Source organism: Hermetia illucens, chromosome 3, assembly GCF_905115235.1.
Source record: "Hermetia illucens chromosome 3, iHerIll2.2.curated.20191125, whole genome shotgun sequence".
Classification (NCBI taxonomy): domain Eukaryota; kingdom Metazoa; phylum Arthropoda; class Insecta; order Diptera; family Stratiomyidae; genus Hermetia; species Hermetia illucens.
The window spans coordinates 173,338,530-173,361,399 of NC_051851.1; the positions used below are offsets into that span (position 1 = coordinate 173,338,530).

The following is a 22,870-nucleotide window of genomic DNA, read 5'->3' on the forward strand; positions in this document are numbered from 1 at the left end:
ATTCTCAGCAATTCGTTTGAACAATTGAGATCACGATATATTGAAGAACGTGTATAGAGGTTCCATCACATTCCGCACAGAACCTGCAGGCAGTGTCCGTAGATATCCCAAGTTTCCCTAGGTGATAGTTTAGTCGGCAGTGACCAGTGAGAATTCCCATTATGATTCGAAGGTTCTTATTGGTGAGGTTTAAGCAATCCCTTGTGCGTTTGGGTTCATATCCCCCAATAAGCACTCTGGACTGCTCCATTTCTGGTAGATATATCCAGTACAGTTCCCTCAACCGTTGCTCTTCATTTTTAATGTCATAGCCATGAACCCGTTTTCGATTCCACAGAAGGGTTCTGGCGTGTGTAAGGACGTCCCTGCTTCCTTTTCGACTAATTCGTCCGCTGCTTCATTACCTTCCAACCCAACATGGGCTGGAATCCGGAGTATCCAGACTTTGCTGAACGAGCCGAGCGTATCCAGTCTGTCAAGGCATTCCCTACCAGTCTAGACTTCACCTGGTGAAACCTATGTGCTTTGATCGCTGCTTGGCTGTCAGTCAAAAGACGCACATCTGTCAATGCCGTATATTTCCGGCTGGAAGATGCTGGTGTACCTACCCATTGGCTTCAAGTACATTTTGTCTCAAATTTCTTATCGAAGTGAAACCTCTTTGCCATGTTATTCCTTGGTATCAATAATTCGGGATACCGCCTAGAATGAATATTAATCTTCCTTCGATTTAGGCAGCCCCCTCCTTGAAGATTGCCCTCCATGCCTGCATCTGTATGTGCAGATGGAGAGGGGTTAATTTCAGAAGGAATTCCCAATAATTTGACCTCTGTTTCTCGTTTCCCCTCCATGCCATGTAACCTTACGCCTCTCATGTGATCAAGCTTACGTTTCCTAGTGAAAGGTACTATGGTCGTTTTGGCTAGATTGATACGCAGTCTCACCTTCTTGCATCAGGCACTAGTAACCCTTAGTCCAGTTTGGATTCCAGGAGTTCGTCGACTACCATACTCCTCATAAGAGGCAATAGTACCCCACCCTGTGGACAACCTTAAGTAGTATTCATGACAATAGAGTTTATACCTTTTGGTATTTCTATTGCCTACTCTCTAGCATTTTCCTCATTCAGAAAGCCATCCAATTCAGTCCTTTCCGCTTCTATGGCTTAGAGAATTCTTCGGGGACCTCAGTGTGCTTTTCAGCCGGTGTCTGCTGCGAGATGTCTTTCCTCGGCATTTCCCTGTGTACGTGCACAGGTATAGTTGATACGACAACTCTAACGTTTGATTGCCTCCAGAGATCGGTCATCTACCTCGATCGTGAGGAGTCTACCTTTGCTTTCCACCTTGGTTCTAAAAACTCTCCATTATCGTGTATGGGGATACTCATTCTGAACGAGTAGGAGGTCGATGAGATCTTCCGTTTCTATTGGTTAGGCTTTCGATAGAAACACTGTCATCATGTGTGCTCCTGGTATATCATCCCCAGCACATGTCGATAATTCCGCTCTTTCCCTGCAAGGCAATTTAGGAACTATAGTTCTAACCCACTCTGCAGTCCTTTCGCAGGGCAGTCCACCAGCATGTGACCTGGTCGAAAGGGTATCCCGGTGAACACAAGCTTCGTAGTCCATCCTTTGCACATCTGTCTGACGGCAAGGTCTTCGATAGTTTCCTGCTCCTCATGAGTGAGTATTTGCTTTCTGATTTCTTCCTTCACCCCTCTTCTGCCCGGGATCTCTGTCCTTTTGAGTGCAGGTTTGGATTTTTTGGGAGCATTCCCTTCAGGCGGGCTAATCTCCGCTGCTTCCCGCTTTCTTGGCTTAGGTAAAGATGCCTTAGGTCTGCTCTGAGCCTTCTTAAAGGACTCTTCCTTCCTTCAGATAATGCAGGCACCATTAAGCACCTGCATAACTGAGACCTGTCTCCTTGCTAATGTCTGATATATTTACCTCAGACGTGCTTTTGCTGGTTCCTGCTTTTTGAACAGTGGTGTTTGTTTGTTGTTGTCCTTGCAGTTTACCAATGTTGACCTTCTCCCTTCTTGGGCGTAACTACCTGGCTCTCAGTCTCTCGGAGATGTGCTTCCGTCTGGTTAACCACTTTTTGCACGCTATGGGCTCCTGCTTGTTTGGTTGTAGTTTTCTTTATTTTTGTAACATTATTCATTTGATTTGTATGAGTATCCGCCGGGCCATAGCCCCTCGTAGCACGGTAAGGTCAAACTTACTCACCGAGGCGACCAGCTATCAGTGAGGCCCCGTTTGAATAGAGTCAGTTACCCCCGGTTGCAAACTATCTAATGGGCACGGTTTGCATGGCACCCTGGATTGGGGGAGGTGTTTTTCGACTCCCCAGTCTAGATCCGTAGCGTTTTGTTAATAGTAGGGTCGCCGTTGGGCTATCGATCAGAATGGCTATGATGCGATTGCGGCTCAAATCATGCCCCAAATATCGGCAGGTTTCCAGGTTGTTAGTACTATTGCTTGGAATACACTGGCGAATCCTGGGAGACCCTACGACTCGCTACACTGTTTGTATCCGAGAAAACCCCCGCACCGACTCCACAGGCCATCATCGTCGGTGAAGAATACTGTGCCATGGTCTTGTAAAACGCTGCTGGTTTTCAACTCTGCCTTTTGTTCACTAGGTACTTCGTCTATATTGCTACTATGACGGCGGGGCTTCGTTGTCCAACGTCAGGACTCACGTAGTCTGACAGCACTACACCCTACAACCTATTTAATGTGGAGGTATAGGTGTAGGAGTACATGGAGAGCATCTGTCGGGCTGGATTGCAGAGCCTTGGTAGCACCCGCACATGTGGCTCGTTGAACCTTATTAGGCTGCCATCACAAGATAGAACCGTACGTTAGGATGGGACATACCATGGTTGTGTACATCCAGAGAACCATCCTCGACCTAAGATCCCATTTCCTTGCAAAGCGTTTTTGCCAATTTAGCTTCGTATCTAGGATTACCCAGATACTTTACATTGGAGAAAAGAACTAATCTTTGTTCATTTGGTCGCGGGAAGTGGAATTCGTGTACCCTTGTCTTGGTAGTGAATAGCATTAGTTCCGTTTTGGTTGGATCTATTCCGAGTCCGCATTTTTCCTCTATACCTGGGAAGGCAGCTACAATATAATGCGTGCGCTGTAGTGGCCGCTCTACCATGCTAATTACCTCGTGGAGAGCGGTTTTTGTGGATTTGTCTTTGAGGTAAGCGTGCTGATATTTAGAGAAAGACGTTCTCCCTTTAATTGTCCCTTAAATAGATGTCTAGAACGTGCTCTAGAGTCTTCAGCATTAAAAAGGTTAGACTGATTGGTCTAAAGTCCCCGAAGGACTTCATGGGCGTGTCTACCTGCTTTCGGTATTAAAACCGCGCGTGCGCCTCTCCAAGAGTGTGTTACCAATTACGAAGGCTTCGGTGAATTCCGCCCAACTATGGCACGAACCTTTCTTGTTGTTTCTGAAGCATGACTGGTATTATGTCATCTAGACTTAGAGGTTTGTACCCTCGGTAATTGATAGTCTCACACGACTGGGGTTGCATACCCTCCGAGAAAGGCTCTGACTCACAGTCTTCCTTGTTGGTGGGGAAGTGCCTTTGAACCACCAGCTCCAAGATTTCACCAGTAATTTTTTAAAAAAGGATGGGAAAGGATCTTACTGGGTCCCGCAATTTCGCTGGTGTTTTCGATGTTCTGATAATAATCCAATCAGGACCGCTTATTGACAGCGTTGATGGCCGACTTGTACTACTTCAGGTAGTCCTTGGATGGCTACCAATATTTGTGGTTGTACCAGATGTTGGAGTCCTCTCTGGTCAGCTTCCTGAGACTGGACAAATTTTTGTTTTCACTGCGGTCGCAATTTGTCCTTGCTGTATTTAGTAGGACACGACACTTCGAAGCCGGTTTCAAAAGCCTTTTTAAAGTCTTAACCTTTGATTCCTCCTCCTCCTCCTTTAACCTTGATTCCTCTGCCGTGCCACTCTTACCAATGTGTTCACGGAAGAAATTTTTCCTGATAACTTCACCAAACTTCTTCTAGTTGATTCTCCAGGGGTTTCTGAAAGGGTTGCTAACTTCTGCGGTGAGATCCAGACTAAAAAGTATCCAACTGTGATCTGAAGGATGAGGGATCCATGGTGAGACAGTTTACTCTAAGAATCCCAATGTGGGTCAATAGGGCGTTATCAAGGACCTCCTCCCAACTGTCACAGCTCTCGGTGCTGGGAAAATGGAAGGCTGGCGTACTGCCCCTATTACACATCATAAATTTGTATTAATAATAAAATCGAAAATTTGGTTGATTTGCGAGCTGTCCAAAACATATGCCTCGCCTTGAGGTCGCAACTTATCAACCTTCGATGTTAGACGTCAAATGTTGTAGTTCTTCTGATAGAGATATATACACGTTCTCTGCTTCTGCCTGTTTCAGTTTGCCAACGGTTAGGTCACTGGAGCTCAGGTCTGGGCACAGAAAAGGGTGCAGGCTTTTTTCGGCGAGGATACATGCTCTAGGTTTGTCCTGATCAGTGTCTCTTGTGCTGTGGTATAAATTATAAAAGTTGTTTGGAGCTCCCAGGGCTACTGTATCAGTGTGACTTCGACGTCTTCCTTTAGGAGGAAGCCCAACAGATAAAGCGAAACGCACCTCGAGTGCTACAGATTTATCTGCGTTACCCTTACAATGATCCGCTTGCGTAGAGGGTTCGTGAGTTACCGTCGAACCGTCAATCCACATCTCCCCCAGCCGATCGTTGGTGACATCGACAGGATCCAGGTCGTTGTCCGGTTGGTGGAGCGAAACACATTCACCTTTGCGTTCCTGATCCCGAACTGCACTTTGTAGTTTGCCTTTTTCAGTGCCTCCAGGCAGAAAAGATTCGCTTTTCGTCTGGGGTTCCTCCTTCTTGATAACTGGCCGGGGGTCCGCGGAAATTCTGGAGTTTTGGAGGCGCAGAGAATGAACGAGCTTGTCCTTTATGCGGACCTTCGGTGACCAGTTCCGGGCGAGCGGCCTTCTGCGGATCCTTTCGCAGGTGTTGGATATAAAGTTCATGGTCTTCCAGGCGTGGCTGATCTTGGCGACACACGCACCTAGAAAGTCCCTGGAGAATTCGTCCTCCCATCCTAAACTAACTAACTACTGTACAACATAATGCTGCAATTTGGTATACCAGCTAAATTAATACGACTGACGAAGATGACTATGACCAACTCCATCTCACAGGCCAGGATTCAGTTCAGGTTGACTGATCCTTTTGAAACACGTCCTGGTTTGAAGCCGGGAGACGGACTGGACTCGATGCTCTTCTACCTAGCGCTCGAATACGCTGTCCGAGCAATGGATACTAACACCAGCGGGACGCTAATCATTAAGTCGACATACCTACTCAGATGACATCAACATCATGTCCCGAAAACTGATCGAGACAAAGGAACTTTTGCATACTCTGGACACTGTTGCGAAAGAAGTTGGACTACGTAATGAGGACAAAACGAAAATAATGATGCAATGAAGAAGTAGAACGCGAGCTCATTCGAGCATTAACGTAAGGGACCTCAACATCGAATTCGTAGACAGCTTTATATATCTGGATAACAGCCTGTCAAAGGATCGCAATGATACTGACGATGTCAAGCGATGAATACAGCTAGCGAATAAGACTTTCTTCTCGAAAATTTGCTAAACACATACGAAAGGAAACTTCTTCGGCCAATTTTCGGAGCAGTTAGCAACTATGAATTGTATGAACTGCACGATGAGCTAGAATTCCAGAAATTCGTTAAACTACAACGCCTTCAGTGGGCAGGGCATGCCTAACAAATGCCTAAAAAGGTTATGAGCCGACGATGTGTCGAAGGAGCGAGACTACGAAGAGGACCAAAAGCGTGGTGGGAGAGCACAATATATTCAGACGCCGAGTAATTATTGGGCTTACAAGTTTGGAGGACGCAGTCACGTGAACGAAATAGGACAACGATCCAGGCGGCCAGTGCCACGATAATGATGATGTTATAACGTGGAAACCACGGACCATTTGAGAGAAATCGAAGCAGGGTATGAATCCCTTATGTTCGCAGGAGATGCTGTCTCAACATTGATCCTCACCTCCGGTGTTAGTTTGCCGCTAGCGGAATTGGCATCAGGCAGGGCGACATGTAACTGACTCCTCGCGAAGGGTTTCACAGTTCGTGGCTGCTTGTCGGCAGTACCTGCCTCCTTATCCATCGCTATTGTGCTCAGAATATGAATGACCATCTGGTACTGGCTCTTCAACAGGACTCCAGTGCATTTCCGCCCCTTATTTGGTTTCCGGTGATCGACATTCTTATCAGTACTTGCTTTTGAAGGGCCCCTGATGTCGACGGTTTTGAAGTACTATGGCTGGTACTTGCTACACCCAGCTCCATAGCAGTGGATTCCAAGCTCGAGAAGTTCGAGAACGTTTCCACCCTCGTTTGTCCGCGCCAGGGTAAGGGTTTCATTTAAAATTGAACCTGCATAAGGTATTAACAGTTCGCATACTAAAGATCAAGTTCTCCGTTGGTCACGCTGCTCTCGGCGTATGCTGTTCCATCTTAGCTTGGGGTCTAAGTACAACTTTCTCCAGTGCAGGGAGGATGATAGCTGGGCTGTTGCCGCGTCTCATCCCTCTATCAGATCGGTTTGTCCCTAACACGTGACCAACAGGCAAACAGAGCCTCATCAGTTGGATGAGCCTACTTCCAGCCAGGCCTTACACACTCTTGGCCCGTCCGAAGATGGTTTCCAGCGACCACTGCGAGGAGGTCGTGTAAGGACTTGCTGAAGTATGCAACCTTAACCTGAAGCATAATCAGACCGAACCGCCTGTTGTTCCGGATTCCAAAAGATTCTGCAATGACTCAATTGTGAGGTTGGTGAAACCTGGTTTTCCAAAAAAGTTCAACTTGGCCAATCCATCCCTTTTGGGGATTCTGCACATCCTTCAAGTTTCTCTTTTGCTCTCTAGTTTTTCCCAGTATACTTTAAGGAAGTATCGCTTCAAACGTTTTGTGAACCTATTATGTTCACGAAGAGTTTTCTGCGTTCAGTATGAGTTTTACTGGGGTAACCAGTTTGTCTTTACCTTCAGCCGTATATTCCACGGTCTTCACTCCGACTTTTCTGAATATTGCCACACTTTGGGGTGGACCAGAGCCCTTGTCTTCGTTCCCAGGAAGCAGCACCTTCTGCTGCCATTGGCTGAGGAACTTTCTAGGTTCACAAATTTTGGGCTGCATGGTTCTGTTTCTACATCCGGTATTAGATGTTTCGAAATTCCCTATTAGACCAGTTGCGTTTACATCCCTAGCTTCCCTTTCTTCTGCTGAGGCGAAAAAGAAGGTTCTAACAGGGAAGATTTTGGCTTAAGCTTCGCTCTTCTTTGTGGCTGAAGTTTTCTTCTGGCGAACTTTCCCGTTTTCAGGAATTATTAGGCAACAGTGCCACCGACAGAGTGGTGGTAGTTAGGTTGCAATTTCCTCTCATCATGTTAGTTGCTGTACTATGGCTGACCGCTCACGTCCTATGGTAGGCATTCTGTACTCTGGTCCATCTGCTCTTTAATTAAAAAAAAAAATAATCAGTGAATAGCGTCAATCGACCTTTAGATTGATCAATGCAATTTCCACAGTGAAGGGTTGAACCCCCCCCCCCCGCCCCTCCTTTTAGTATGTAAATAGATAAACCTAGACCTTCCATCTTCAATCCATTTTTTATATGGAAAGTGGAGGGAGGTATAAGGGTGTTTTCAAGTAAGTAGAAGTTTTGGAATAGTAGTTCTACTGTTTGCCCCGCCCATGCATAGTAGAATGACTAAGGGAAGAACTTAGGTCTGATTTTCTGGTAGATACCAGTCAAGCTTTAATGGTTTCTTGTTTTTTTTTGGATTGAGAATGATGATCCAGTTTGACAACAAAGAGTACCTATGGCGATATTGGTCTTGAGGCAGTTTCGTAGATTACCTAATGTCACTACACCAGTGCAATGGATGGATTATTGGTAGCTGACCTTTTTGTAAGCGTTTGGGGCAACAACTTTATATAGGTCCCCTCCACTTGAGAGTATCTATTCTAACTTGACAAATAGGTCAAATTTCATTAAGTTTCCATAGCGTTGTAGGAAGAAGGAGTGGGTTCATAAATCCAATCTGTCTTCGCAGTAGTCTGTGGACTTACGCTCCTTACTGGGATGTCGTGCTTTTACTACCATTTGGAGATAAAATAATTTAAAGGACGTCATCGGCGTATTGGACCGATACTCGAACAGTTGATTAGAAGGCAAAAGCGACAGTGAATAGGTCACACATTATGGAAGAGCTACATAAGTTGCTGAATGAGAGAAATTAATTAAATGAGCATTCCCAAACTTACTTATAATAAAACGTATCTGTTTTTACTTCCAGTTGGACATAAATTTAAGCCTAAGTGGTTCTGACACAAACACTGAATACACAGATGACGATGATGAGGAGTGTTGCAGCCGTGGTATGTTTAGCAGACCCTTCTTCAGTTTTGCATGAAGTTTCGATGTAGTGCTGTTCATTTCTGAATTATCTCATTTCCACCTTTTAGATGACGATACCGTTGATATATCTTCCATAGATTTTGAAACGCGACGAGTTAAAGAGCGTCGGGCACATGAAGAAATCCTTTCAGGACGATTTCGACACCCAAATTTAGCGCCTAGTAAGGGATTTAGTAATAAAGCTAGATTGGCAGATTTAATCGATTTTATTTTCTACTTTCAGAACTAACAAAAGATGGCCTTCAACTGGACCTAGATAAGCCTCTTTCGTCTAGTTCCGATAGTAACAAAAGCAGCCCCTACAGTATATCAAATGATTCGAAATCTCCAAATCGAGGCGGAGCCAGTGATCCCGAGGATGAGAAAACAGAAAGCCTTAAAATGAATGGCCATGTTTCTGCCATGGGCCATCGTTCTTCCAACCCAGCAATAGACGTGATTCCGCCACTAGACGGTGGTGGGGGAAGCGCTGAATCAGGCGGTGGGCGTACACCAAACGTGAAATGTGATAAATCTCCCCCGACACCCCAACCGCAACCCCATCAACCGAGACCATCAAACAGTAGCACGTTGACCAGCCTTAACGATCTCATGATTCCACTCAGTGCCAGTTTAGAGTCATCCGATCTGCGAATTGTCATGCGATCCGAATCGGAAGTATCGGTTCCTTCGTGGTGTTCATCGATGAGTCTTGAGAATCCTGCCGAGGAGGTAGTTAAGGAATTTATGAAGCAATTCGTGAATATTGTCTTCACGAGTAGTTCATCGATTGGACTTGAATTGAAATCAGAATTTGGACAGAAGGCTAGGCTGGATTCCGGAAGATTATGGTTTGCGCGGTTTGTCAATGCACAGAGGGCGAAATCGAAACGAGTGGATGAGACAACGTTCTATTCTTTGGTGCAGTATTTTGCAATAATTCTGTTTGAATGTGCCGAGAGTAAGGACTATTCGCCGGCGAAGAATCTTATGAATATGTGCTTTACGTTTTATCATGAAAGTAAGTAATTGGTGATTAGTGTTTGTGATAGGTTTTCCAATAACTTCGTAATTCTCAATGACCGGTAGTTTGTGAGTGAGGGAGTCCTTCTTTTCTCCAATAGGAAGGTTCCAAAATCCTAGTTATACTACATACAGAAATTGGTCACGTCCAAATCAGAATTGGATGCGCGTTAGCGTGTTAAGGGCTCAGTGTTATCAATGAAAGTGAGGCCAACCTGATACATCTGCGTCCACTACTATTGGCCAGCATAACACCGAGCACAAGGACTTTTTTCTAAAGATTCGGGGTATCAACAATGCCAGGTTTTCATAGGGGATTTATCTATACATCACTGGGACGGATGGAATGTACGCAGGAGGGGCTAGGGATTACGAGGAAGGGTTGATACTAAGGACGGGTAGGTTTTGTAAAGTGGGATTGGGATTAATCACCGGTGTAAAAGACTACTCTCCCTTGGGGATCGAAGAGGTGGTTTTGGGATTGTATGAATAAGAGGAGTTGAGGGACCATATGAATACCCAGACCTGGACCATAAGGGGATGGGAGCGTGTCTGACATTTAGTTAGGAAATTAATGGCCTGACGGACGAGGACAGTGTTGATACGCGGGGTTTGACAGGAATCGTATAGGATTTGATTGGAGATATATTTGGAGTGGCCTGCATTCTTCAAAATCTTGGAGCACTGGTAGAGGATCTTTCGTCCTCTCAAGCGGAGCCCCTCTATTTGGGACGGTGAACTATCGGACCAGAAAGTGAAGCTGAAAGTGAGGAGAGGTCTGACAAGCTGTTTGTAACAGAAAACCTTAATTTTCTGGGGGGTTCGGGTGTTGTATTTTAGGACGGGATGCAGGCACCATTTGCACGGTTCAGTGCCTTTGAAATATAAAACACGTGAAAAAGACGGGAGTTCATGGTAACCCCTAGATAGGTGACTCCGTTCACAGTGAGAATGGGTGTGTCATCGATTTTGAGGGAAAGGCCGGCAATTTCTGTCCTTATTTTTGGCATGATTGTCATGTCGGCTTGAAACACAATTGTTTCACACTTTGGGGGCTAAGGGATAATTTCCAATGGATAAAGTTATAGATAAGCTCGTCCAAATAGGAATTCAGACGAGCTTCGCCGAGGGAGATACGTATAGTGGTAAAGGATGAGGTCATCCGCGTATTGTAGGATTTTGATGGGATTAGGATTAAGACACGGGGAAAAGAAGGTGGCTGAAAGGAATGAACCTGGGGGGGGGGGGGGGGGGGGCTGGACATATGTATGGGGATGAATGGTGTTGTTTGTCGTTGACTTGGGATTTCCGCCCATCTAGAAAGCTAAGGATTAGCTTCCAGAGGTACGGGTGGAATTTCAGAACTTCAGGAAACTGAAAAGTGACACCGTAGTACCACACGGAGTCGAAAGGTTTTCTTAGGTGTAGGAGGCAGGTTATGGTTGGACTCTTCTTGTTAACACCGCGAAGAAAGTCCGCTTTAAAGACAAAAAACGCGCGTTCGAAAGAATGGTTAGGTTGATTTGCGAACTGGAAGTCGGGAAGTGTGTTCATCGATAATGGATTTAAGGGTCTACTCGAAGAACTTGGCGGAGGACGAAAGGATGGAAATAGGCCTGCAGCTATCGGAATTAAGAGGATTTCAGTTTTTTTGGATGAAAGTTATACGAGTTCTCTTCCGATCAGTGGCAAAAAGGGCGTTGAGGAGGTAGTGGTTGATAGTTGAGGCAAGGACGGTGGAAATGTTTGGAACACATTTTTTTAAGACTATGGATGGGATTTGGTCAGGACCTACCGATTTCTTGTTTTTCGACGCCATGATCGACGCCGTGACCATGTTCGGTGTGACAAAATGGATGGGTGGGATTTTATTTCGGGGATCCGTGGGGATGAGTGAAGAGGTTTTGTGTAGTTTGGGTGCGGCCGTAAGATGGGATCGCTTCAAGTCGGGAAATTGATTCGTTGACCTCGGTTTCGAAAACCTGGTCGCGGATGCGCAATGTTTAATGGTATGCTTGCAGGAGGTGCTTTGCTAAGATGTTAGCCTTTTCAGGTAGGGAGATGGTTTGGGCTAGGATTGGGGCTTGTTGGGTTGTTTTGCCCAGGTGAGAGAAAGTTTTTCGTGCCAGGGTTCAATTCGATTGTGGAGGAAGTCGATATTTAAGGTTAAAATTCGTTGGCAGATTGACCGGTCAAGATTGCGGATTTCTTCACAGAGGTGAGATGACTGCGGAGAATATCTATTTTTAAATAGTCTCCCCCCAAAGGGTCTTTTTGAATTGGATATCATACGGGAGAAAGATGAAGCTGCGCTAGTCGAGATGGGATCAGTTCCTTGCATACTCGTTGAATTACTTCAGTGTATTGGCGAACTGTTCGGTCGATGGTGTCGTTAGATACCATGCTATTGGATGGAAACAGTAGTGGATCAAGTATGGACTTAAGGATCCGGTAAATGAGCTTGCAGTTCGCCTTCTGGTAAGCCGAAACTGAGGGTGGGGCGGGACGCATGACTCTTTCAGAAAGTTTAATATCGAGGATTACAGCATCGTGGTCACTAATGCGGAGGACGGTTTTCAGGAAAGGATATATATTAGGATGGGATTTGATAGTAATATTACTGCTAATGATGAAGTGATCCATTTATGAGTGGTAGTAACCTTTAAAGAAAGTGAGAAGGGCTGTGCTAAAGTGGTACAGGTTTATGCTTCCCTATTCTCGTTCGACCGTGCATCAAACCAGGACTAGTTCCTGACGTTGAGGTCTCCACCTATTAACAGGTACCAGCCTTTGCCTTGAACCCATGGTTGGAAAGCGCGAAAGGATTGCATCTGTTCGAAATCGTGGGTATTGAGGGACTAGTCCGGACAGTAGACGGCAGCAACGAAAACCGAGGACGATTAGGTTTCAAAGGAAATGAGAGTAACTTCGAGTGATTTGAAGCTGCTTGCAGGTGGGAAGTATTGGTAGTACAGAAATTTCTCAGCGATAAGAATGGCGGTACCACTGCCGATGGAGCGAAGATTGGATTGTGGGCGATCAGTACGGAACAGGTTGAAGTTGGGACTATGGGTTATCATGAACTGACAAATGCCCAGTCTGCGAAGCATCTTTTCGCGCCTTTGGAACAGGCGTTCTTGGTAGTGATCTACTCCTTTCAAAGGCTTCTTTCTTCAAATTGCTTGTAGTATTGGGTGCATGGTTGGCCAAGCAATCCACCACAAAGGCACTGCAGTTGAGGGATATCGACAACTGGGAACTTGCTTGCCCACTCTTCAAAGCCGCCGGTACTGGGTTTCCGAGACCCTGCATCGCAACTTTTACTGTCCTCTCTTCCTCTATATTAGTTTCTTTTTTTTGGTGTCCTTCCGATAGCCATTTTTATCCTTTTTTGAGGATATCCTTGGCTCGATGTGTGGAAGGTACCATCGCGTGTCATACCCCACACCAGCTAAGGTGTTTTAAAAAAGATGTTATGTTCTGTCCATGTCCCCCTTGTATCCCAAACAAAACAGGACTTGACTTATCTCCTTCCTTTGTGTCTCAATGATCATCCCCTTTTTTTACTTTCTAGCAGCTTCCTGGGATTTTCGAAGGGATGGAATTGACAGTTCTTCGGAAACTGGTAGCGTTGGGAGAAACAATTCTTCTGGTAAGCTTTCTTCCTCAACTTATTATAATGTTGATGACACTTCTTTGAATTTTCAAAGAAGTTGGACGACAAGCAAGCGGTGAAGGCTTAGTGACTCTGCAGAAACTAATTGTTGTAAGAGAGAATTTCACTGATGACCTCTACATCCGACTTAAACTTCTTGGGATTTGTGCTTTTTCAAAAAGCGCTTGGAGACAGGTTTTCGATTATAACCGTGAACATTGTGACTGTCCGAACAGTTTTTAGAAGGAAGGGATTGAAAAGCATGGACTCTACTGGGGACATTTCTAGGTGGGGGTTATATGGAAGAATAGTACACTTTCGGTTAGGAGCTTACATGGGAGAGGAGATGGAGGTGTCTCTGCACTGGGCACATTTTTTTTGCTCCCAATATTTGCTTTCGGGATACTGGTCGAAAATTACCATACAATTACGCTAGTGAAAGGAGCTTAGATAATCCTCAATCACAGTTAAGCAAGTACCGAAGGTATTTCTTAGGAAAGGGTAGATTTGAAAGTATGGTTCAGTCTGTCTCCCGGGGTCAAATCTTGGAAGTTTGTGTTTGTTCCTGTGCTTGTTTGTTATTTGTAGGGTTATCACTAAGTGGCATGATAATACAAATTACGCATCATTAAGAGAGAACATATAATCCTAAATCACCCTTTGCTGTACTAATCCTACTTTTTTCAATTTTCCAGTTGAAGTTCCTGGTTGCGAGCCATATAGAGAATATCTTTTTACATATTTGCGTGAACAACCAATTTGGCATACCCTGGAATTTTGGAATGCTGCATTTGCTGATGCCTTAAAAGGTCTTCAAGATCATCGCCCCATGAACGGTGAACGTCGATTATCCTCCACGGTGGACAATAGGAACAATGATAATGTATCCTTATCCTGTAATGCGACACACTCGACTACACCGGGGAAACCAAAGTTGGAGCAACACGAATCTGTTGATATTGTGACGGAGGAACAGAAATTCCAGCATAATATAACATTTGGACAGTTAGGGTAGGTACATTATATGTTGTTTTGTAGAGAACGCATTTTGGATAATTTGTTTCTTCACGAGAAAAAAAAAACTGCAATTTGAGGATTCGTGATATGATACCTTCATAGATATCTTCGAGGATCCATACACTCTTCGACTTTTAGTCCCTCTTTCAAAGTTTTCACTTTACCCTGGAGGTTGTCCTAATTTTCTTAGCTGAATTGGTGGGCAAGCTGAGATATAGCCACGGCTCATGTGGAGTCTGGTTTTTTAGGGTCAGTCGATGTTAAGCTGCCTTCAGCATGGATATTCAAAATGCCACCTTTCAAATGCAAGAAGCATCATGGTATCACTCCGGTTGCGGAAGTAATCATGAAAAAGAGCTAATTGGCTATTCCAAAAGTGGTATACCTGATTACCCGCGACCTGTTTAGGGGCATCAGATAATATAAAAGAAAAAACCTGGTCCTTTCTTATTAGATAAAACCGACAGGTTTGAACGATTTTCTTTTTTTATTACTTCCGGTATTTGGGAAAGAAAGTGGTTAGCAAGAAGTTTCTCTTTGCTCAGTTTGTCTGACAGTTAGGTATACCAAACGGTTCGCAGGCAGAAAATTTAACTGAATCAATTTGGGGTTTCTCAGTACTATGAATAGTAGTATCCACATCTGTCTTCCGTTTGAAACAGATCCTGAGCAGTTAGGAGAACTCTAGTCGACATTGGCGGAATCGCTGGACGATTTCATAGAATTTTTCTTAGAAGTTGAAGGAAGAGCTTGTCAAAGTGGGGTGAGCTCGGGTAGAATGAAGTTTCTGATTGGCATATCTTGTCTCTTTTGGGTTTAAAAGGATGATATGAAATTTTTGTCACCATTGTTTTCTCTCATTAAGTTTCCTTGCCTTTTATTTTGGGAGTGGTTTCTTCATCGATTGGATGGAAGTCCTGACTGGCAGTACAGTACAGCGTTTCATATGTGAAGCGAGGACACCCAATACCTAGGTGGATTACAATTGAGTAGTTTAAAGAGTTGTGGTCCATTATCTTGCTAGCTTTGAACCTTATTTTATTGAAGTACCTTCCGATAATACAAATTGTTAAAGAATAGCCTCGAGGAGGGAACCGATGCATGTCACTCGGTGGACGCAAGCGGAAAGAAACTCGCTGCCTGAGGAATAGGTTCTAATAAGGATTAAAGGAAAGCGACTGGAGAAGATTCATCGATAAACATAGTGAAGACCTTTAAGGAGCAATTTGCCTGAAAAGCAAAGGGAAACGTCACGACATTACCAGCATTAAGGTGAACAGAGAATTGATGCTGACATGTCGTGATAGTGTTTGTGCTCTGTTGGGTAACGTGCCCTCGAGATCCGAGTCTTCCGTGTTCCCTGGCGATCACACTGAAGAGGTGAAAGAAATGGAATCTAGCACGTCACTTACGTCCATATGGCGTCACTCAGGGTTCGCTGAATTCCACTCAGGGTTCACTGGAGCTCTGCACCCCCTCCGAACACGGCAGCACGAAGATCGTCACCGACAAAAAAAAGAGGTAATGTTGGTAATAAAATGCAATCCTGGCGGACTCTCCCTTTTGACTTCTAATTGCTTTGAGATTTTACCTCAATGCAGCAAGTGACATTTTGTGACTTCATACGCAGCTCTCGTAAGAGCTACTCTTGCGTAGTACATTCTAGGTACTGTCAAAAGCATCGATGAAGAGGAGATGAATACTACGGTGCATACTATGTTGAACTTCGCGGCAGCAATTCATAGAGCCTCCAAATCCTTCCTTCATGCAGAGCCCACCTTGACATTTACATCTCCTATCCGTATAACAGTGTCACCTTTAGGAAGCCATCCCTGGACTACGTATGGTTGTTCATAGACAGTATCCTTTTCCCCTAAATTGGAAACCTTCATTGGTTCATAACACTGTACAACAATTGTGAATCTTGCAGTTAAGATCCTGTCAGAAACTGGTTTCCTGGTCCACAAAGCGGGCCATGCCGTATTCGCGTCCGTTGCCACTTGACTGCACAAGAGAGAGAGGAGTACTTTCCGGAGTTCCATCAACTCAATTCACTTAGATCCAGAATATGTACCCTAAACCGCTGGAATTCTCACTTAAGTTCGAGAACATTCTGGGGGCTCTCGATACCTTTCTCGAGGAGCAGGCACATATTTCCATAATCTGTTATTAGTCGTTTTCGATAGTCAAAGGTCGTAACCGTAAGGTCAGTTCTCCCAAAGGCGGTGTTAAAGCTTCGGTAGTAGTAAAATGTAGAAATTTTCTGAATGCTAGCCCACAAATTTTGATACCTTTCAGTCGCCTTTTACGAAGAGCAAGGAATACTTGAAGTGCATTCTCAGACCCCTACTCACAGGGTACTGCCAGAAATTAGCTTTGTGGAAGTAGTTACCTCTTTGGGAAAAGAGCACTCTTCCAAGATGCCAATAGGGTCTGAGCAGGAGAGTTGTTGGATCGATACATGTGGGACTTTTTGTGTCACGTATGGATCCCTTCTGCTGTGTCAATCTCCGATGACTATGCGGGACAGGATTCTGCTTTACACCTGTCAGCGACTTGATGTTATTATTATTATTATTCTGTTAAGGGAAACTCGCACCGCGTCCTTGAAGAACTATTATGCCCATTTTACTGGTTATAGTGTACCTATTGATCATAGTATCTCAAGCAGGCCTGTAACCGTTAGGAACTTTAGTATGTTCCCCACTTCCAGATGTTTCAGCTTTGCATCTGGTATTAAGTGTTCTCTCAGATGTCTCGACCTACTTTGCACAAGTGCCGGACACTGTCCCAGGACGTGTATTGAGATTTCGTCCTCCTCCTCACAAAACCTGCAGGCAGTGTCCGTAGATATCTCTAGCTTCCCTAGGTGATAGTTCAGCCGACAATGACCAGTGAGAATTCCCACTATGATTCGGAGGTTCTTTTTGGTGAGGTTTAAGCAATCCTTTGTAGGCATGGGTTCGTATCCCCTAATAAGCACCCTGGACTGCTCCATCCCTGGTAGGCCCGCCCAATATAGTTCCCTCAACCGTTTCTCTTCGTTTCTTAGATTCATAGCCATGAAACCGTTTCCGATTCCACAGAAGGGTTCTGGCCCGTGTAAAGGCATCTCTTCTCCCTTCTTGGCTAGTTCATCCGCTGCCCCGTTGCCTTCCAACCCAGCATGGCCCGGAACCCAAAGTATACAGACCTTGTTGGACGAGCCGAGTGTATTCAGTTTCTCAAGGCATTCCCATACCAGCTTAGAGTTCACCTGGTTGGACCTAAGTGTCTTGATCGCTGCTTGGCTATCGGTGAGAATAGCTATGTTCTGCCCCCTGTAGTTCCTTTGCCTTGATGTTAGCGTGTTTTCTTTTGTGTCGCAAGGTTTCTTAAGACGCTATACAGGTGCGTTTTGAGTGTTCCTCCTGTCTATGTAGAGATAGTTCGGCGTGTCAAAGACTACAGAGTAAGAATAAGAAGGGGCGTATCTTTGAAGTAAAATGCTTCCAGTCAGGGTTGTGTTTGATGTGGGACAAATTCTGAGGACTAGTTACATATTTTCTATGGTGGGGGCAATTTATATTACATTAACATTTATGTATGAACGCTTTCTTTGACATTACCCAATGCCTTGGTAGTCGTGACACGCCTTCATGCACTAATGCATATGTCATGCTGCCTTGCAAAGGCGGAAGGAAGTCATAATCGACGAGTGACCATAGTGCCGGTGGTAGATAGCTACCAATTTCACGTGTTTAGTGTTATTGTTGTCGTGTGCTGTCTTATCCGTTGTATTGTACGCAGAACTGGTGGTCTGAGTTGGTGGCGAGGAAAACTGGGCAGCAAACCTACCAGCGAGACCAAAACTGAGTGGCCGAAGAGAACTTTCATGTTGTGGCATCGCGAAATGCTGTACTCACTTTGGTTCGCTGGCCGTGATGCAGTAGACGAATGCTCCAAAGGCCTAATTTGGACGATCAGACTCGAGTTTGCACGGGGAATTATCTGAAGTGGCATTTGGTCACGAAACCTTACCAGGGGTATAACTGGGATCGCCCCTGAATTCACATGTTTCGGGAGAATTCCTGGTTTATGTGCGTTCAGTTCGATTATAGCGATTGCGCCCCTAGTGGGAGTTTCATGGGGATTGTAGTTACGTCTAATCAAAGAGACCTTTGGACCTTCAATTCGGGTGCCGTACTCCTTAGTTCGGTAGAGATTTAGGTAGATTTTGCCTGTTAGATGCATTAAGCGGAGCCATGCATTCTTTATAGACTGGTACCGTTCTCCTTGCCTTACTTAGGCTTTGATTGTGGTTATAAAATCAATCCGCGTCCTAGGAAGATCATGGGATTAAGTCAGCATGACAGGTAAAGAGAAACGTAACTGTACGTAGAGCTATTGGCCAAGGTAGCCGTTAACATAAATGATACCCATTTAGATTGCATCTGCGTTGAGAGTATCACTAATGAGCGGGGCGTATGTGTCCAATCATTTCAGGGTAACCACACTCCTATTATAGTCGTGTTTGGTGTAAATGTGGGGGTGGGGGTAACTGGGATCGGATGGAGGAGGTAGCCGACCGCGAGGGCGCTTTTTCGAGTGTGGTGAATCCTTGCCTGGGATATTGTGAGATCGAGGAGAACATGGCGAGCCTCAGGTCTCTGAAGTTACCTGGTTGGGATGAGATGACTGGTAAGATGTACAAAGCCATCTGGCGGGCTATCCCATCACATGTCCAGTGTGTGCTTGGGTGTTATTTATGGGATTGTTATTTGCCTGCATTTTGGAAGGGTGGGTGTGCTCTCGAAGTCACCAGGGAAAGATATGACTAATCCTTGGTTGTTCAGGGCCATATCTCTTCTACTTGCCCTTGGCAATGTCCTGGATTATGGTCCAGTGCTTAACAGACAGTATGGCTTCCACCAACGATACCTTAATGTACCTGAAAAGCTTTGTTTTGTGTTTTGTTTTCCGTTGTTATAGCAAATACGCCCTTGGAATCTTTGTGGATCTCAAGGGCGAATTTTATTACCTAATTTGGCAGGTGTTGAAGAGTTATTTCCATGGTAGAAAAACATTCGTTCAAGGAGTCAACGAACATATGTGGGTGAATCTGGAGCGCGGCTGCCCACAGGGATCAATCGCAGGTGCATTTATATGATTAGGGATGGACAGTTGGTTGAGTTTTAATTCGGTAGTTGAACGCGTTGCTTACGCGAATCATCTCTTAATTTGACTTGAGCTTCAGCAGCGGGGTATGGAGTGCGTGCGCATAGTGAACGCGTGGTATTTGAAACTCGGTGTTGCGGTTTCAAAGAATTTTAGCCAGTACCTTACAGCAGTGGTACGCGCATGCGCGTGCGCTGTCTTTCGACAAAAGAGGGAGTTCCTTGACACTACTTCGCCTGCAGTATGATGAGCGAATGGTCATAGTGGCAGCGGCGGATAACCACTGGTTTCGTGGGTTTTGTGATAGCGTTGTCTTGTGAGCTCTGATGTGTTGCGTTGTATGCAGAGCGGTAGTTGACTGGTTGAAAGGTTTTATTGCAGTTCTATGCACCGAACTCATTCCAGTTACCCCTAGGGAGGGCCGTCTTCATGTACTGGAGGAGGGTGATTAGACTTGATTTTGCAAGGGAATCATCTGAAGTGGCCTTCGCCACGAAGCCTCAGAGGAATTTGTCTGATACCATGGGAACCACGATGGCCTTTGAAAGCATATTCTCCAGAAGATATTACTGGAGGATGCGTATTTGGCCCGGTTATTTGTGGTTGGTCTCCTTGTGGGAGTTCCATAGTGATTATGCCCATATCTTGGGAAGAGTTCCTTAGGACTCAAGCGTGGAGTTGCGCTGTATAAATCAGCGTCGCACCCCTTAGTTGCGGGAGAGGTGTTAGATAGACCTAGCATTCATTGGTATGAATGCTGAAGCTGCATTCATTATAGATCAGTACCGCTGTGATAGTTATGGGCGGGGGGCCTCTCGTTGTGGTTTCAAAATCCAGTTACAGGACCTTCATGTACGCTTAGTTGGGAAAGCTGCAATTATCCGCACAGGGTTGGGTAATGCTTTCGCACTCGGAGGACTCATCTGAAGTGCAGTAACTGAGCCTGAAACTGGGCGTAAACGGTGCTTGTCTTCGCGGAGGGTTCTGAGTTTGGTCCCCCCCCTCAACAAAAAAACAATTCAGCACTATCGAGATGCTTCAATATAATAATCATCTTTTATATTGTATTTTCAGCACATTCACCTGCAATATGCATGCCTTCGGTTTGAGTAAGGATCTGTGCATTGATTTCCTTCAAAGGCAGGCTGCAATCGCGAGTTTGCCAAAGGGTAGGTTCCTCTGATCTTTTTCTCTACCGAAATGTCAACAAAAATTAATTTTCAATTTACTTTCAGAACAAGAGAAAATCTTGCGGGATAACATAAAACGGATGTACCTTGAAACAGATAAATGGGGAGCTTAAATTTCGCATTTTGTGAAATTAATTAAGTCCACACTAGCTTTATTTTCTACGTAGTAAATTGCAAGGAAAATGTTAATAAAATTTTTTAGTGTGTAGTTATGAAGAATATTTAAAGATTTCCATCTTCTACTTGAGCACTAAACTAATCGGAAAATATTTAATGTTTCCATATTCTAATGAGAAAGTATTTTTTGGGTTTTGTCATGGATGATTTTTGTAATTTTTTTTGTAGGAAGGACGATGATTTATTGTATGAATTTATTGACGTTAGTGGTTTAGATTGTGAAATTTGTGTGAAGTCTTTTGGAATAATGGAAAAAAAAGTTAAACTTAGCATAAGAAAGTAACATTTATTTGTATCATAATTTTGATATTTGGGAACGCATAGCTGTCACCTTTTTATTAAGAGAATTTCGCTCTTATTTCCAGCCAGTGACATGTTGCTAATTATTTTTGTTTACATAAATTGTAAGTAATTAATTTGTTTGGTTTAATTTTTTTTTTAATTTAATTTATTTATTTTATTTTTTGCTGAATTTTTTGACAATTAATTTGTTTATTTTTTTTAACCACGTTTTTGACGTTAACCAAGTTAATTTTATTGCCTAAATTTGTTGATAATTAATTGGTTTTATTTTACTGTTTTAAAATGCTGTTAATTAATTTATTGCCATTGTTTTCTATGCCATATAAGTATTTATTAAAAAAAATAAAATATTTAAAAACATAAAATCAAATCCTATGAGTATTTTGGGAAAACAATATTTTACTATGTGATATAATCAAAATGTGATGAATTAATTTGGGCAATGCATGCATTATGTACTTTTAGATCTTCAATTTGAGAATCCTTAAGTAATCAAAACTGACAAGTCGTTCTGTCAAAGCGTTTGGTAAACCCTAGTCGTATTATTCCCTAAACTGAAATGAGCACTCCATCTAAAACTACAAAATGCATGGATATCCTTCCGCGTGTGTTGGTCACACGAAATAACACTTGAAGAAAAAGAAAAACCAATAATAAAACAATTTATTATAAACAAATGTATTTTCACGTGATATATTGTATTATGTACAACCGTAGGAAAGAAATTCAATGTTTGTCTCATAGGATAAGTGACGTAACAAAAAAAAACGAAAAATTTGTAATATTCCTTCTCAATGCAAATTTTGTCATTTCAGTTCTAATTTCGCTTTAAATTCGAAAAGATATTGATGGGCTTATATATCTTGCATCGAATTTTAGGAGAGATTGGCTGCATTTTCGATATTTTTGAGATACTTTTTCCGGTAGCAATTACTTCCAATATTGTAAGTTAAATAGTTTGACAATAATTGATAAGCAACTTTGGAAAATAGCATGTGCAATTTTTTTCGGAAAGTAAGGGGAACAGGATTCAAAAGTCTCCGAAGGGACACTGTTGATTAATAAATTTTATGAAAGTCACCTGTAGCTTTGTTATATGTTTTTAGTTATTTGTTTAATTTAAGGAATAAAACAAAGCCCAATTTTTCTAACACAAACGTCTCAAATCTAAAATTTTCCGCAATGTCGTCCGTCCTGTCGCCTTCTCTGGTTCTGAGTGTTGGCCGACTATAAAAGACAATGAACGGCATCTGGCGGTAATGGAGACGAAGATGTTGCGTTGAAATAGTGGCGTGACTCGTTTTGATCACATCCGAAATGAGGACATCCGGAATCGTAATGGGGTTGAACCGATCCTGGAAAAATTGCGAGAGAGGCGTCTTCGATGGTATGGTCACGCAAAATCGAAGTCGATGGCAAACGATACGCCGGATGGGGATTTAAAAGCCTCGGGATTGCATCCAGGCATTTGATAGAGCCAAATGGCGAAACCGATCCCAACGAACCGACCCCACGTGTGAACGGGACAAAGGCTGAAGAAAAAGAAGATAGCAAGTAAGTGGCTTATTCAACCCTTAAAACTAAAAAGAGAGATAAGGTCAGAGAAAACGAGGCTGTTGTAGGACTGGCATAATTTCGGAGCCAAGGAATGAAAGTAGTTATCGAGCTTTGCGAGGAGATGTTCCTGCATAGCTTTCGTCGCAAGGCAGATGAATACCGCAATGTACGACTTGGCAGTCTTTGCTCCTCGACCGTTTGACCATTTAATCCTTAATGGCCCTGCAAAATCCAACCCGGTTTCCCAA

The 22,870-nt window shown here is 43.8% G+C and overlaps 1 protein-coding gene across 2 annotated transcripts in view; it reads left to right on the forward strand.

The window, feature by feature from the left end:
* Window positions 1–22,145, forward strand: part of LOC119652867 (uncharacterized protein KIAA0513) — a 37,961-nt gene extending 15,816 nt beyond the window's left edge. Inside the window, exons 2-7 of one of the 2 annotated variants that reach the window (XM_038057224.1) lie at window positions 8,443–8,524; window positions 8,612–8,725; window positions 8,788–9,564; window positions 13,917–14,232; window positions 20,470–20,564; window positions 20,631–22,145. In XM_038057224.1, the coding sequence (XP_037913152.1) occupies window positions 8,443–8,524; window positions 8,612–8,725; window positions 8,788–9,564; window positions 13,917–14,232; window positions 20,470–20,564; window positions 20,631–20,698 (1,452 nt within the window). In that variant the 3' untranslated portion in view covers window positions 20,699–22,145. The remainder of the gene's footprint in view (window positions 1–8,442; window positions 8,525–8,611; window positions 8,726–8,787; window positions 9,565–13,916; window positions 14,233–20,469; window positions 20,565–20,630) is intronic. The other variant, XM_038057225.1, reaches the window with a different exon arrangement.
* Window positions 22,146–22,870: the final 725 nt, after the last annotated feature.